General features: G+C 41.0%; 1 protein-coding gene across 1 annotated transcript; it reads left to right on the top strand.

Moving 5' to 3' along the window:
* The first annotated feature begins 887 nt into the window (after positions 1-887).
* Positions 888-12,546, top strand: smap2 (small ArfGAP2). The gene is made up of 9 exons (XM_028428951.1): positions 888-1,018; positions 7,305-7,438; positions 8,037-8,201; positions 8,285-8,344; positions 8,593-8,650; positions 8,893-9,041; positions 9,139-9,319; positions 9,403-9,851; positions 9,939-12,546. Exons 1-9 carry the CDS (start codon positions 916-918, stop codon positions 10,062-10,064), a joined length of 1,425 nt encoding a protein of 474 aa, XP_028284752.1. The 5' UTR covers positions 888-915; the 3' UTR covers positions 10,065-12,546.
* Positions 12,547-16,068: the final 3,522 nt, after the last annotated feature.

Below are 16,068 nucleotides of genomic sequence, written 5' to 3'. Positions count from 1 at the left end.
ATCCTGATCGACATATATAACTTCCGGTCTGACTTCAGAATGCAGATGTTACTGAGTATAATTCGCGACCAGTGGAGAGACACAAACACAAACCATGCATGTAATACATATTACATATTCATATTCAACATATAATCAACCTATTATTGCTATAGTGGCTTTGTGTGTTATTCCTTTCCAAGACAAACATGAAGGTTCACTTTTATTTTGAAAGAACGAGTGTAGTTCTTCCGGAATTGTTTTGTAAATTTACGAGGACTTTCTCTCGTCAACTCTTTAAATAATGCGCATGTAGTCTTTGCTGCCCTCTTGTGTCCCGGAGAGAAACTACAGTAATTTAGCCTTAGAAACGTTCTATAATTGACCACACGGTGGCAGCACAGGTAATAACAGTGACAGAAAAATAAACCAAATAATTTGACATCTATTCAGAAGTATACATTTGTAACATTTTATTTTCAGAAATTTGATTAAATAACATATGTATTGTATATATACATGTATAAGTGTATAAGTGTGTGTGTATGTGTGTGAGAGAGAGAGAGAGAGAGAGAGAGAGAGGGAGAGGGAGAGAGACTTTAGTACCACTCAGTGATAGGCTACAGATGTGTTTCAGACTCGACATTTGGAATCAGTGGAATCACATGGTGTTTTCCTCCGCCTTGCGTCCTGATTGGGGTATTTGCACCTCGAATAACCCGCATGCTGGTTGGCTGAAAGGCAATCATCCCATCGTGTTGAAACTAACTCGCCGTGCTCCACATCGAGGAGGAGGAAGGACGGAGCGCATCGCTGCTGCTGCTGCTGCTGCTGCTTTCATTTTGTGAAGTAAGTGAGCTGACTGTTTGACAATAGCCAGCACGGACCGTAGACCGCTACAGAGGGGCTGTGGAGAGGAGGTGGACCGGTGTAAGGATGACGGGCAAATCTGTGAAAGACGTTGACAGATACCAAGCTGTCCTCAACTCTTTACTGGCGCTGGAGGAGAACAAATACTGCGCTGACTGCGAATCTAAAGGTAGGTTTTATTGCCAGCTGTGTCATGTGTTTACACACTTACCTCCTATCCAATCCTGCAAATGGCCAGTGCACGAGTCGACCCCTCCGGATCATTTACTACGCTGGAAAATGCGGCATTGCATTCATCATCACTCCACCAATTACGTTGTACTATGGTGCAAGACACGGGGGCCACATCCTCACAAGGCAGGAGCATGGCATGCAGTTACATCATACCTACTAACATATTCATTATCACCCGGTAGCCACTGTATGAGGATGTTATCTGGATTACACCCCACATAAGAGAGGTGAGAACATTACCAGAGGAGGATCTGACTAAATGGGGTGATTAGTGATAATTAGTCCAGGTATGGGGACCCTGGCAACACCCTGTATGTGGAGCAGATATAGAGCCAGACATGGAGACACCCTTACTGACTTTGAATCGACCTGAACAGACTGTTCCTGAAGGCTGGTTGCAGACAGGGATCTTACACACACTTCGCCTGGTGTCCTCAGTGATTACTTATTGTCTATAGGTAAACTTAAAATGGTTATAGTTGATGTGGGACTGTGTATCAGTCAGCTGTGTGTGTTTACATGTGACTCAGGTTTGTGTGTCCGGCCTCAACAAGGCCTTGAACTACTCCACTAGCTGTTTACTGAACCTGTTTTGCCATCCTGGTGGGTAAACATGGCTGTTTTGAAATCACACTGACCTGGAGACTGACTCATCAAAACAAGATTCTCCTAAAGTTTATCTTTCTGTTGCAACTTCTCTATCTGTAGCCCTTATGATACATGCGCCATAGAGCAGGCTCCATGCATGCACACATAGACAGCAGTACCAGGGTAATGTACACTTCTTTATAGGTAATATGCCCAAAAAACAAGCCCTTGTGGCCTCAAGACCTTGCCCAACAAGTTTGCACAATGCTGATTAAGCCATCAGTGTGTGGTAAACCTGTATTTTTTTTTTGTAACTGTGTCTTTGTTGATGTTCACACCCTGGTGCACCAATGCATTTCACATTGAACAGCAAAGAGTGATTCATAAGATCAATAGCAAGGACAAACTTTATACAAATATCTTATAACACAGGTTGAATATTCCTGTCAAAATGTTTAGGCCAACGAAAAAAAGAGGTTAAATAAAATGTTGCACTTTTGCTATATTGTTGTATGTTGCTTGTATGTTGCTATAATATGTATTCAGCCAGAACAGTTTCACATCTGTTCCTGTTGTAAAGGCTAATCCAGCAAACGTCACCATCTGCACAGTTCTAGCACTTCTTTAGCAGTTCTTGCTTGCTTGCTTCTTGCTTTCTTGTAGAAAATACAGAATATACTTTATAACAAACAAAGGTTGACGTGATGTCAAGGACTTTGTGGATTAAACCAGGCGCAATAAATTCTTAGTTTTTTCTTCACATGCCTTTGGGCTGGCGCATTTAATAAAGTGAAAACAGAGCTGATGCAGAGCCTTGTGAATGAGAGACATCTGATTGTTTGCGTAATGCATATATGTCCATTATGCACTTGTTATTTTCAATATTGTCCCTTCTTATATTTGCCTGATTAGTCCAGCAGTTGTGGAGCATATTGATGCTTTTTGCAAAATGGGACCACCAACATGCTGACTTTCACTTTTCAATTACCTGAAACCAAAGCGCCACAGCTGTTATAGACTTCAAACTTTGCGCATCATCACTTAAAGACTTAAAGTGCACATGTAACCCCGAGTCCAACAACGTATCCATCCCTGCAGCATGCGTTGACATTGCATTCATGATTGGCATGACTGGCGGCAGACTAGTCTAATTAGAGCGAAGATGAGATTAGGGGTTGAGGAAGAAAATAGCACCTGCACTCACTCACACACACACAACAGGCGATAAAGCCTTCTTTTTTTTTAAAACCTGATAATAAATTATACCTGTATCAATCTAAAGCATGTTTGTCCTGCAGGTATTATTTAAGCCTGTGGCTCCATACTGCTTCAAAGGTCAAATACCACACTCATGCACACACAGGTGCAAACCTCCAGCTCACCTGTCCCCACCCCTTCCCTGTCTGGAGTCAGGCTTTTGGCCATATGGTTAGTGATGAGGTTTGGTCTAATCTTGTTTGCGTTGACATAGATTACTGTGCGGTTATCACCTTCCTCTCTCAGGGTGATTGAAATGCACGTGGTTTGATGCAGCATGGAGCTAAAAAACGTGTCGTCATGTGCATGTATAAACAGACGATCACTGTCTGTTCTTATGAAAGCAGATGCTTCATCAATTAAACAATAGCTGCTTTTGCTTCCCTGTCTCTATCTGTTCTTCAGTTCCTCATATTGTTATGTATTTTTTATCACTCCCTCACAAAGTGACACTTCTACTGTAAATCTTACATAACACCAGGAAATAATGAAAGAGCTGAGTGTAGAGAGGAGGAAGCAGGTGTATAATGTAGTCAAGACTTCCACCTCTGGCATCAGTCTCAAGGGGCTGTGTGTGTAGTATCTGTGTGTGTTTGAATGAAAGCACACCTCCTTTATTGTCTCCATTGTATTCATGTTTACGTACACACTGGGCCCCGGGTTACCGTGGAGATATCACCTGGTGATGTCATGCCTGCTTCGTCCACTATACCACCAACAGCTCTCAGACCCCCCTCCCCGCCATACTCTTTAATCTTATCCAATCATAAGCCAGCAGGAATCCTCATTGAGAGGGAAAGGTGATTGGCTGTTTGAGTCTCCTGGCTGGGGTAGAGTTTAAAGTCCAACAGTACCAATGAGAGAGTGGCACATACACTGCAGATTCATCTGAGGCTCGGAGGCTTTCATTCAATGCAAATACATCATCACAGGTCTAAACTTATATTTACAAGGGGGTGCTACAGTGTACTAGTAATTGACAGCACGGTATGTGGCTACTACTGTCATGTTGGAGGACATGACTGACAAGAGAAACACATCTACGTCTGTTTTTTTTTGGTAGCAAATAAAAGTTAGACATGCAAACAATAATAGAAATTTTGCCCTTATTTTTCATCGATGTAGCCACTTCTTTTCATCTTCTGGTTCAATGATGCATTTATAGTGATGGGTATAGAAGCATACAGTGCATCAAGAACACCATGACAAAGCAAAGCAGTAAAGTAGGAGAAAGTTACTTGTATCACTTTGTTTTGCATTTTCAGGGTGTCAAAGGGCTGCCTTGGGCCCCTATACAGTTGCCAGGTTAGCCTGGTTGGCCTGGTAATCCGGACTTGTGTGTAATATAAAACACAGACAAAAGTTTGATAAGGTCAAACATCAGTCTGCGTCGCCTTTTAAATTAAAATTGCCTGCACAGAAAATACCAGGACCAACCAGCAGCTGAAAATTACCACAGGGATATAAAAGCACTATTCACAAAGATAGCACCTATACTTAACAGCTATGATGTTGTGACTGTTGTGCTGCCCTCCCCTTTTGTTTCAGCAGTTGTGGCACTCAAGTGAGGGTTTTAGAATGAGTTTATGCAGCAGGCGGTGTTCATTATCATAACTGTGGATGGCAGGTACAGGCAGCAGGGAGAGCACTATGATTAAATAACACGTAAACATTCAGTGGCTTACAGAGATGTTTGTCTAATTTTTAACCCTTTAAAACCTCAAGTGACACCTGCAGGATTACAGTCATGACACTGGCATGTTAACAGATGGTTTGTGTGTATTAGTAAATTATCAATAGGGGTCCATCTGTTAAGCTCAGACTGGGTCACAGAGTGGCTCTAGGGTTTTCTGGATTTGACTAGTTGAAGGGACAAGTGTGTGTGTGTGGACATGTCTACATGTTTGTGTGGTGGTGGAGGAGGGCGTAGGATCCGCTGATGACTGAGGCTCCATTGGGGATTAAACAGGTGCATGCAGAGAGCACCATTTTATCCTTGTGGGATATAGGCTAATGAGCCATATGCACCTGCACATACACACACGTGTGTGTGTGTGTTGGTAAGCAGTGTGTGTATAATACTTATAGATGAGACATGATTACAAATATGCATGTATCATTTTTGGTATGCATGTGTGGAGATAGATCTGTGTTTGTGATCATCATAACATCCCCGCCCATACATCCCAGCAGGTCATTAAACAGATAAAGTCCACCATGTGATGGCTATAAAAAAAACCTCCTGTCTGTCTCTGTTTTCAGCTCTGCCTTCTCCACCCCTGGTGTGTTTCAGCCTGTACAGTCTGTTTTTGTGATTGCCAGATTCATCAATCATCCACACACACACCCTCTACTTTTGGGGTACTTTGTCCTGGAGAGGTTTATTAGTCAGACCTGAAGTATTAATTATACTTAAAAAACAGTGTTGGCTTTTTGTTCTTTGATCACAGAAAGCCAACACTTTTTCTCAACGGGACTGAACTGCAACCCTGTAACACTGCAATAAAGTGAGTGGTGAGAGTTTGTTCAATTTGTCCTTCCTTTTTTAGACATCTGTTCCTCCTACTCTCCTTCTATTATAAATGTTCAAAGTACCTGGAGGTGTGTGCTTTTGCTGCACAGACATAACTGTAAATACTCTCAGGCGCTGCATTGATTTGAAACAAAGAGGCTGCAGTGTACAGGCAGAATTTATTTTAACCTATAATCTACTCAGCTCACCTGTTCAGCACAATCATGCACACACTAGTTTATAATAAAGTTGTCGACACACAACTAGGATTGACTTTTTTTTGAGGCATCTATGTTGGTAGCATGGCTGAAAAGAGCTATAAAAGCTGTCCAGTACATGAAGCAAATAGAAAGCTTTGGTAAGTTGGTGGAACCCCTGGATAGAAGGGAGGAGAGACTAACACAGAGGCAGTATTGGAACTGTGTAGCAGAGATATGCACCGTCAAGGGAGGAGAGGAGGGTGGGGAATTAGAAAGATAAGAAGTGGCGGCCAAAGCACAGCGGGAGCGTTTAAATAAGGATGAGGAGGACAGACTAATTCCACTGTTTAGGGACATCACCACAATTGACTTTCTCTCTGTGTCCATGCCAATGTTTACAACAGTTAAGTAGGCTTTGCAGAGTAATTCTACTATTATTAGCCTGCGTAACAGCTAATGCTACTGCTAGACGGTCGGGCGACAGGCGTGCTTTGACTGTCAGGGGTGACCCTCCGTTTGTTTTTGCTGAATGTTTTGCTTATTTGTTGATGTTTGTCCCTCTTTGAGTTTGAAAAATGGAGCACAACCAGAAACATAAACTGTCTTCTAGTATGCACAGCTCAGGATGCAAGCGAGACCAGAGGCTGTTTTTTTTTTTTTTTACTTTGCACCCAGACTCTGTGTTTCCGCAGTTGCCACAAGAGGAAGGTTTCGCATGCTTTCTCTTCCGAACCTCGACTTCCCTTTTCATTTGCATTGAATGGCCTTTCCTTAAACATTGCACAATGACTGGAGAGGCAACATCCAAATCAAATGCTGCTCTTCCACCTAGTGGCACAGAGGCTGCAGTGCATCAACTTGCAGCAAGGTTGAAAGCAAAAAACTCATTACAGAGATGAGGGTGAGGGGGGGCAGGAAGAGATGGAGGGAGGAAAAGTGGGGGAGGAGGAGGAGGAGGAGGAGGGGCGACACGACGGAGAGAAAGATGAGCAGAGAAGCACAAGTATTCTCTTTGAAGCTGACTGTACTCTCTGAAGAGGACGGTTGCATAATTTAAACAGAAAAATAGCCTGTCTGTTGTTTTTATTTCTCCCCTCTCAGACTTGCCTGTTCAGGCAGTGATCTTGACAGCGCTGCAGATAGTGGGAAGATTCACAGACACGCACAGCGGTGTATTAAGCTAAAATATACACACAGCATGGAGAATGAAAAGGGCTACACAGACCTCAAATGGATGCATTTAGATACATATGGCTGTAAGATGGCCTGCTCAGATAACAGAGCTCCCACACACACAGGCTCATAACCAAATGAGTAATCGTCCCTGCAGGTATCCAGGCTCTGAGTGTGTATGTGTGTGTGACTCTCCCTCCCTCCTGTCAGTTATGTAGGCTAACTATTGAATCCTATTATGTGTCAGGACACTGCATGACTTACACAGGATTAGATGTGTTCCCCGCTGAATTCAAACTCATAATTGAGGTTTCAGGCTTGTCTGTTCTTATAATTGTTCTAAAATTAATCAGTTTTTCCTTATCGTTTCCACGGCCTCCTCACCTACTTTGCTGTAATACTTTTAGTTGACTCATTAGCTCCTTTCATGACATCTCATGTGAAAACTGTCTTCCCTAAACGAAGTACCTCCGTATTCTCTCTCCCTCCAGGTCCAAGATGGGCCTCCTGGAATTTGGGCATCTTTATTTGTATCCGCTGTGCTGGTATCCATAGAAACCTGGGGGTCCACATCTCCAAGGTTAAGTCCGTCAACCTGGATCAGTGGACAGAGGAGCAGGTCCAGGTCAGAGGCTTTCACTGTTACATGACATCATCAAGCCATAATGCACAGATTTCCAGCTTAAGGAGGCTGTGGTTTGTATCTGTAGATCTTAATGGAATAGTTGGACATGTTTAGGAAAACATTTGTCCGCCTTCTTTCTGAGAGTTTAATGAGAAGATCAATACCACTCTCATTTCTGTCTCCTACAACCAGCTGAATCACTTAGCTTAGTAAACATAGCAAACAGATGCTATCCTCTATTAGTCCTTAATGATGAATATCACCATTAGAAGAGAAATCATGCAAGAAAAACAGAAAGGCATTTTTTAAAAACCTTTCCCATAATATATAAAAATATGTATTATTGTTTGTTCTAGTTCTAATCAGCAACATTTTGCAGGATTTCAACATAAGGCTTTCTTTTTCATCGGTATGTGGAAGTCAGCATTATGCTTTTCAATGTGATGAAATTTCTGTGCTCAGCACTTTTTGTTTCTAGGTTCTCCACCTTCACAACCTTGTCACTCACATAAAATGCACCTGCGAAAGCATCTTGTACATTTCCACAATTGGATGCTTCAACAATGTGACTTGTTTTGCTGGGTGTTTGCGTGCGCAGTGTGTTCAAGAAATGGGCAACGCAAAGGCTAAACGTCTCTACGAGGCTTTTTTACCTGAGTGCTTCCAGCGACCAGAGACGGACCAGTCTGCTGAGATGTTCATCAGGGACAAGTATGATAAGAAGAAGTATATGGATAAGGTTATTGACATCCAGATGCTCAGAGTGAGTTCACACACGGGGACACAAGTCTGTGTCTCAAGTGGAATCGGCATGAAAAATGTGTTTTGTTGTTGTTTTCTCTGCAGAAAGAAAAGAGTTGTGACAACATCCCAAAGGAGCCGGTTGTATTCGAGAAGATGAAGTTGGTAGGTTTATCCTGGTTGTAGGATTCATTAGTGGCCTTTTATATATTTCAGCATGCATCTCTATATTGGGCTTAAGTGTGAAATATATTGGAGTGCATGTAAACCTTCTGAATGGAGTAAATGTGACTTTAAGGTCTGTCTTTAAGGCAGGTGTTTTAGCTGGCTGAGGTAAATAAGGATTTACTTTGAGAGTGAATTCATGTCTTTACAGAAGTGATTCATTAACTGTACTGACGTTGCTGTTACAGAAAAAAGATATCAGCCCGAAGACGGACTCCCAGTCTGTTACAGACCTGCTTGGACTAGGTATTTTGCTTCAGGCAATTATATAATACATACATGCTGGATTATTATTGATTCATTAAGTTTATATGTCAGTTTAGCACTAGAGTATAAAGTGGGGAATTAGCTGCTGCTATAATATACGAACCAAGTTTTTTGTTGCTTGTCTGCACAGTTAAACATGGTGGTAATTTTGTGTTTAATTCGGTAAATTGATTCCACAATGGATACCTGAAACATGTATCATATAACCATGCTTCCATTAGATGCCCCAGCTCCAAGCCCTGCAGTGTCTAATGGTGGAGGATGTGTTCCAGACAGTAATGAGAGCCCGGCGGTGTCTAATCCAGCTCTGGCACACACTGCCCTGGATCTCTTCAGCTCTCTGCCAACCTCAGCATCCTCAAAGAACATGGTAGTAGATAACATGTTCTATATATAATATATGCTGTTTATAATTTGTTGCATCCTGATAGCCCTTTCTCTTTGTCTGGTGTCTGTCGACCCTCCAGTCTGTTTCTAGTTCCATGCCTCAGAGCAGAGTGACTGCCTCAGTGCCTGAGAACCTCAGCTTGTTTCTAGATGCAACACCTAAAGCAGAGGAGGGCACTGTTAAGAAACTGTCCAAGGATTCTATTCTCTCCCTGTATGCCTCCACCCCCTCAGTGCATGCCAGCAGTATGGCTGCACACGGTGAGAACTACACTTCTCTCCGAGTTAAGAGACATTAGTATTAGTTATCAATTGTCAAAATGGTGTCTGTGTTTTTTTTGCAGGCTTGTACATGAACCAAATGGGATATCCAACACACCCGTATGGTTCATACCATTCTTTAGCCCAGGCAAGTGGAATGGGAGGCACCATGATGACGTCACAAATGGCCATGATGGGGCAGCAGCAGAGCGGCATGATGGGGGTTCAGCAAAGCAGCATGATTGGAGTTCAACAGAACTGCATGATGGGACAGCAAACCAGCCTAATGGGTGCCCAGGGTGTCATGGCTCAGCCAGGTGCTGTTATGCCGTCACCTTACATGACGGGGATGCCCCAGGGCATGATGGGACAGCAGCAAAGTGGAATGATGGTACAGCAGCAAAATGGCATTATGGGACAGCAGCAGAGCGGGATGATGGGACAGCAGCAGGTTGGGGGTTTGGCAACGTTACCTCACCAGCAGGCTTATGGAGCGCAGCAAGCCCAGCAGTTACAGTGGAACATCGCCCAGGTGTGTGTTTGTCTTAGTTTTGAACTATGAGTTTTAAAAGCAGTAAAAATGCTGCTTATGACAAAGTGTGTTCCTTGTATCTTTCAGATGACTCAGCACGTAGCCGGCATGAATCTCTACAACACCAACGGCATGATGGGATACAGCAGTCAACACATGGGAGGCTCCACAACTCCAAGTTCTGCGCATATGACCGCACATGTCTGGAAATGATCATCTGTCAAAGAAGTGGTGAAGAAAAGAGAAAACCCTCCTAGGAATCTGTGGATCAGAGTTTCCATAAAACATTTTTTAAATGCACAGAAGGAGGAGCAGACAGGTGTGACGAAGAAAAAGAAGGTTTGAGAAACCACTACTACCTCTCTTTCTCTCTCTCCTCTCTGCGTATGCTTCCTCTTGCCGTCTCATCCATAGCCATGTTCCGCAGATTTCCATGTTTGCCTTCAAGACATTTTCATATGACAACCAAGACAACAGGGTTCAGAGGCCACTGGTTAGGGCTCCTCATCTGTGTCTGTGCCGAGCCACCGTGTAAGAGTGTTTGCGTGCACATATGCAGCTTTGATTTTGGAGCAATATTTCATATTTTAATCAAAGTCGGCTTCGAGGTTGATTTTTGGTTAAGGAAACGTGAAATGTTATACAGTACAAATGACGGGAAACTAGCATGTTGAAATGTTTAATAGTAATGTTTCTTAAATGTTTACTTAACAGCTCGATTTTATCCTCAAAATAGCAAATACATCTTTGTTTAGCTGCTTTTTAAACATACATCCAAAAGACGTGTGAGTTTCATGTGAGAGAAGCTGATGTTGTTGATCTTCAGGAATCAAACTAAGCGAGGCTAAGTAAGACTAATCTCCCCTTCATGCTGCACCAAGACAACAAAAGCTTTCATAAATGTATCTAACTCTGTGCAAAAAAGTCCTTCAGATCCTTAATTTCTTACCCATGGAACCATATTTACATTCAAGAAACCCCTTTAAGTGATAGATAAGTTCCTAGACCACTGTTAGAACTGCAACTAACGCTACCTAAACAGCCCTAAGAAGGGGGACATATAATGCTTTAACTTGCTTTAACATTTCTGTAATGTTTCAATGTTTTGGCCTCACACTTCAGACTCCTGTGACCACATGGTCTATCTGATGCTAGCTGGTCATGCATTTCCTACCAGTAATATAGGCATATAATCTACTCCAGCAACACACAAATATGTCACATTATGTCACACAATAAGCAGATAATGAGCATAATATTTACCAAACAGAGACATCGCGGTGTAATCTGTGTTGCAAGACATTGCTATTGCCAGCAATGACTTCCTCAAAGCCAGCCAATCAGAAGAGCATGGGCTTTTAGAGGTGGGGCATTAGGATTATAGACAGTGGAGTATAATTGATCCCCTTTAATTATGATGTCTTCATCACAATCTGCAGAGGGCTTCTTCTAGCATCTCATCAAAGTCCTATAAACTGGATTTTGGGAGACCAAAGATACACACTAGCTTTATAATGGTTGTACAGTATTCCAGTATGCTTTTCCTGTATGGCCAAATAACTAGTGATTAGAAGAAATTGAAATTAATCAGTTTAGCTACATGTTATTAAAATTCACTGTGCTACTTCCTCAGCAAGAGTGGAAAACTTGCATGCGATGTCATCATGTAAGCACATGCGCAGCTCAAGTTAAGTATCTACCTTGTACAATAAAGGCCTCATTCAGTTGAATGTCTGTAAATAAGAGAGGTGAAGTTCACAGAAAGCAGATCAGCCGCGTTTCAGATGCTTCCACTGCATGAAAATGAATGTTAATCTGATTGTATGTACTGTATGTTTATTTCTGAATGTGTCTCTTACTGTACACCAACAAAAAAAACTCAATGAATGTGTGTACTGAATGTGCTCATGATTGTAATGGACTTAACACACATACACCTGCTGTGAGCTTTTCTTTCACACTTTGTGTCTGTTGAATGTTCTGTGGTCAAGTTTTTTTGGTGAGCAGTTTAATTCATCCAAACTGTGAGCAGGCTGAAGCCTTTATCAGCTTATTTAGGAAGTGTTTACGATCACACAAACACACACCTAAAGCAAAAAGTGATTGTACACGACCACAATCTGTCACCTCTGGATGTTTTAGTTAACCTTTCACCCACACAAAGCATCTCTTTTCTCTAAATTTTATATAAGTGCATGAAACCATTAGTGTAAATAAGACCTTTTTTTAAAGACAAAACACACTTTGTGTTGAGTTGCTGCTTTTCACGTGAGGTAAAAGCTGCTGCTGCTTAGGGAGAAATAAATGACATTCTCTGGCATATTAAGACTCAGCTGCTGCCAGATAACAAACGGCACAGCCTTCACAACTCAGAAGGCCGTTCATCCGCTCCTTTAACAGGTATTTCTGTCCCATTTAGCTCATTCGGTGTCAGTTCAGCAGCAGTCACCTCCTCTCCTCTGCTGAGAGCACGTTATTGTAAGAGAACGTGTCGTTTCTTCACCCTAACGGCAGATAGGATGTCATAAAGTTTCTGGAAAAGCAGTAAAAGTCCACCTGTGTGGGCGATAAAGCTTCACCTAAAGCTTTTCAACTTGTATTGAATTTAAGGCAGTGACCAGTTCTTTTTCTTTTTCTTTGTCTGTATGTTTTCTGTTAAATAAAAGCAAATAAAAGGAATGTATCTTTTTATGTACTTGTCAATGACGATATTGTGTATTTTATTCTTTATCAGAATATGTCTGTATATTATGTTTCTTACACAGGATGAACACTTTCTGTATATTAGTTCTGCAGATTTTCACATGCTTTGCCCCCTTTTTGATTTAATGTCAACACAACTTAACAACATGTATGTAACCTATAATACTTGTCCCAGTGAAAATAAATATTGTTTTGATTAAATTCTACACACTGCATTGATTTTTAACCCTTTATGTGTTTGCAGTGACATTTCAACGTCAGATTAATCAGAAAATACCCACATCAAAAAATGCTTGTGATTCAAATAAACTTTATTGACTTTGCGTCCAGATGTCAAAGGGCATGCAAATACAGGCTTCTGAATTCCAAATAGTTACTTCTTTTTTTTTTTTCCTCAGTTTTGGTTCTATTTTCTTACAAAACTACGTGCACCTTAAGTAATCAATTTTGCAGCGTACAAACCACAAAAATACCAGTTTTACATTATCAAATACTGCACATAGAAAACATTTACAAAGCACAGGTATAAAATTACAGCTCCCTTTTTCCTCTTTGCCATAAACTGCATCCTTTCATCAGACGGCCTGCTAAAACTTAACTCCGTGAACACTCCTATAAGTAGAACGTTTAAGGCCAGTTCAGAAAAGACAGCCACTCGCTTACCAACACCAGCGGTTCAATTTAACTGGGCTGAATGATTTTGTTCGTTTCTCTGGACATGCCAAGGCATCTCTCTGCTATATGTGCTTGGGAATGTCATTGTGGTCCATTAAATAGAAGCAAAAGTACCTCATTTAGAGGCTAAATGTAAATTAGATCAGCTTGTATTTTGTGCTTTGCTTGGCTTTGATAAGACGAAGGTTGTCTTGACAGTGGGGAGGAGAGCTACTATGGCCTTAATGTATTCTGACAGACAGCTGAAAAGGACGGAACGGCTACTCGGGAAACTTGTGCTGTGATTACAGACATTTGTAGACATGGATGAGGACAAACAGGCTGCCCATCAGCAGCAGTGATGTCTACTTTTGTTCTGCTTGTCAGCTGCTACGCTGGCAAACAGGCATACGGAATGCATGCTCCTTTAAACAAATGAAAAAGAAAATCTGTAGCTCATGAGGGCTATCATAATATAGCAGGTTATTCACAATGCATTGCATGCTCTGTTGAGTTTAAATTGCTTCTAGTGCTTGAAAATGTGATTCAACTTTGTCATCATTGTAGCTCAGTTGTTACTGATACCCAGACCCAGGCCATGAGCAAAGGCCCCAGCAACAGTGGAGGCTACAGCTAATGGTTATTGCCAGAAAAATATAAGGCTAAGTCCATGCTACTTTAAGATACAGCATTTTTTTATGACAATTCTTTTGCATCTTATTGAATTGCTGCTGATATTGTACTGGGTCTAATCTTTCTCATTGTCATAATCATACCATCATAAAGGTTAAATACAAGAAAATCATCAGAGTAACCATGCGGCAAACATTTTCTACTTCAATTTACAAATATAACAATTCCATCAGCTGGATTGGATCGATCAATCGATAAGTTAATCGGTGCAAGGAGGTGGGGGGGGGGGGGGGCAATAGCAATCCTCTCTGCTCCAAACCATCGTGGCGATTCAAATAAATAAAAATGCATTTCGCCAGACAGAATTCATGCTCGTTCCAAACAGAGCTGTTCCTTTAAAACACAAATAATAAGACATACAGTATACAGTACAGTAGAAGTGGGGGTTGGGGGGGGTCACCTGAACAGATACAGGTGAGACATCCCAGAAAAGTCTTCAAAGAGACAAATATAGCAAACAAGATGACGAAAAAATTGCACTCCCTTCAGGTGTAAGGATTTAGAAATACATTCATAAAACTATACATATACACATATATTACTTCAGTACAATATTCCAAGCAAAATACATTTGTCAAAACTTTCAGTTGTGTGCTACAATAGTGAAGCAATGTCTCCTACACAAAATAAGGCCATTGTAAACGGAACAAGCCCTCATTTTTGCAATAATCTAAAGGCAGGTTGTGCCCACACTACCTCTCTAACTCTCTCTCTCCCCTCATTCTATGAATATCTGTCCTTACAAAAATAATATATATATTCAACATAGTTTAAGAGTAAATGACTCAGGATGACTAAAGAGACTTTTTTTTGCACAAAATGAAGCAAGTTTATGGGGTTTACATTCTAAGCAGCTTTAGCAGAGCCATAAGAACAGGATGTTTAACTCAAGCTAATGCGATCTCCACCTATTTGAACCACAGTTCGTCAATTATCATGATCTACTCCATTTTCAAGTAACTGATCTTTAGTGCCTACAATCAATACAATAGTCTTTTTCCCCACTGCAGGAACTCAGGAAGGTTGTGGGGATGGTTTTTTTTGGCATTTTAAGGTATGTTAATTCTGCTGCAGAACCAATCAGTGGACATGAAGAAGGTGGTGAGTTCAAGTGCAACTTTTTGGTGCCAGAAACAGGCAACGCTGCTCAGACTTTTTGTTCTTTTTTTTCAGCCTACATATTTCTAACCCATGTAGGAACCACTGGAACATTAGGTGATACATTAAATCCACATCTGTCTGGACTTCATGCTGGCTTTATAAGGGAAGTTCCAGCGGCCTAACCAACCCTAATATAACCTATACGTTCCTGCAGTGGAGAAAAAAAAACATTTTCATGAATCTACCTTCACTTTCTAAAAGTTTACTCATCAGACTGACAACATGCTGTAACCTTTTAGATAAACCCACTTTAAGGTGAAGACACTTTTTTAAAATAAATAAAATGACCTTATGTGAGACAATGCGTTATAATCATGTGACATTACAGTACGGTAACTATGTTGTGACAAGAGACAAAGATCAACACCCTGATCATTAAATTCTCTTCATTGTGGTCCCCAACTTTTAAATATGGATTTTCAGTCAGTATCTACACATTTAAATCTCTCTCACTCAACACATCTTGTGTTGCCGACACTCGTTATGCATCACACAGCACAGTAAATGCACCTCATTAAAAGACATACACCCACACTACACTTTGAAATAAAGGCAATATTTAAACTTCTCATTTTGGTTACAGGAATCAAAAGATTCAGACAAATTTGTCAAACGAGTTTCTACTTTCAATCATTAGAACAGTTAAATGTTTTGGGGGTTAATCAATATACAGCAAAGGGACACATACAAGGTCCAAAACATTTGGAATCACATGGAAAAATATTAATATTTTTTATATAGTTTATCAACGACTGAACATTTAGCAGGGGGGTTGTACAAGTCTACATTTTTTTAGCTTTATGTTCTTTCCATTTAAATTCTGTCTGGTGAACCAAGCCTCACTAAAGAGAATATGTGCAAATATCAATAGTCCCTATTTTATCATCATGCCAGCTGTTCACAAAAAATAGATACAAATTAATAAGGTACATAAAATTACTTCATATACATATGACCATACAAGTACAGATTCAGCCAGGAATAGCTCCAAAACATCAAACAAATT

Source organism: Parambassis ranga, chromosome 2, assembly GCF_900634625.1.
Source record: "Parambassis ranga chromosome 2, fParRan2.1, whole genome shotgun sequence".
In the NCBI taxonomy this organism is placed as follows: domain Eukaryota; kingdom Metazoa; phylum Chordata; class Actinopteri; family Ambassidae; genus Parambassis; species Parambassis ranga.
This window is presented reverse-complemented; position numbering and strand designations above follow the sequence as displayed.

Coding starts and splice junctions, on each gene's coding strand:
- smap2 (XM_028428951.1), top strand. CDS start 916: ATGACGGGCAAATCTGTGAAAGACGTTGACAGATACCAAGCTGTCCTC. Junction 7,439..8,036: donor GGACAGAGGAGCAGGTCCAG/GTCAGAGGCTTT, acceptor TTGCGTGCGCAG/TGTGTTCAAGAAATGGGCAA. Junction 8,345..8,592: donor TATTCGAGAAGATGAAGTTG/GTAGGTTTATCC, acceptor TTGCTGTTACAG/AAAAAAGATATCAGCCCGAA.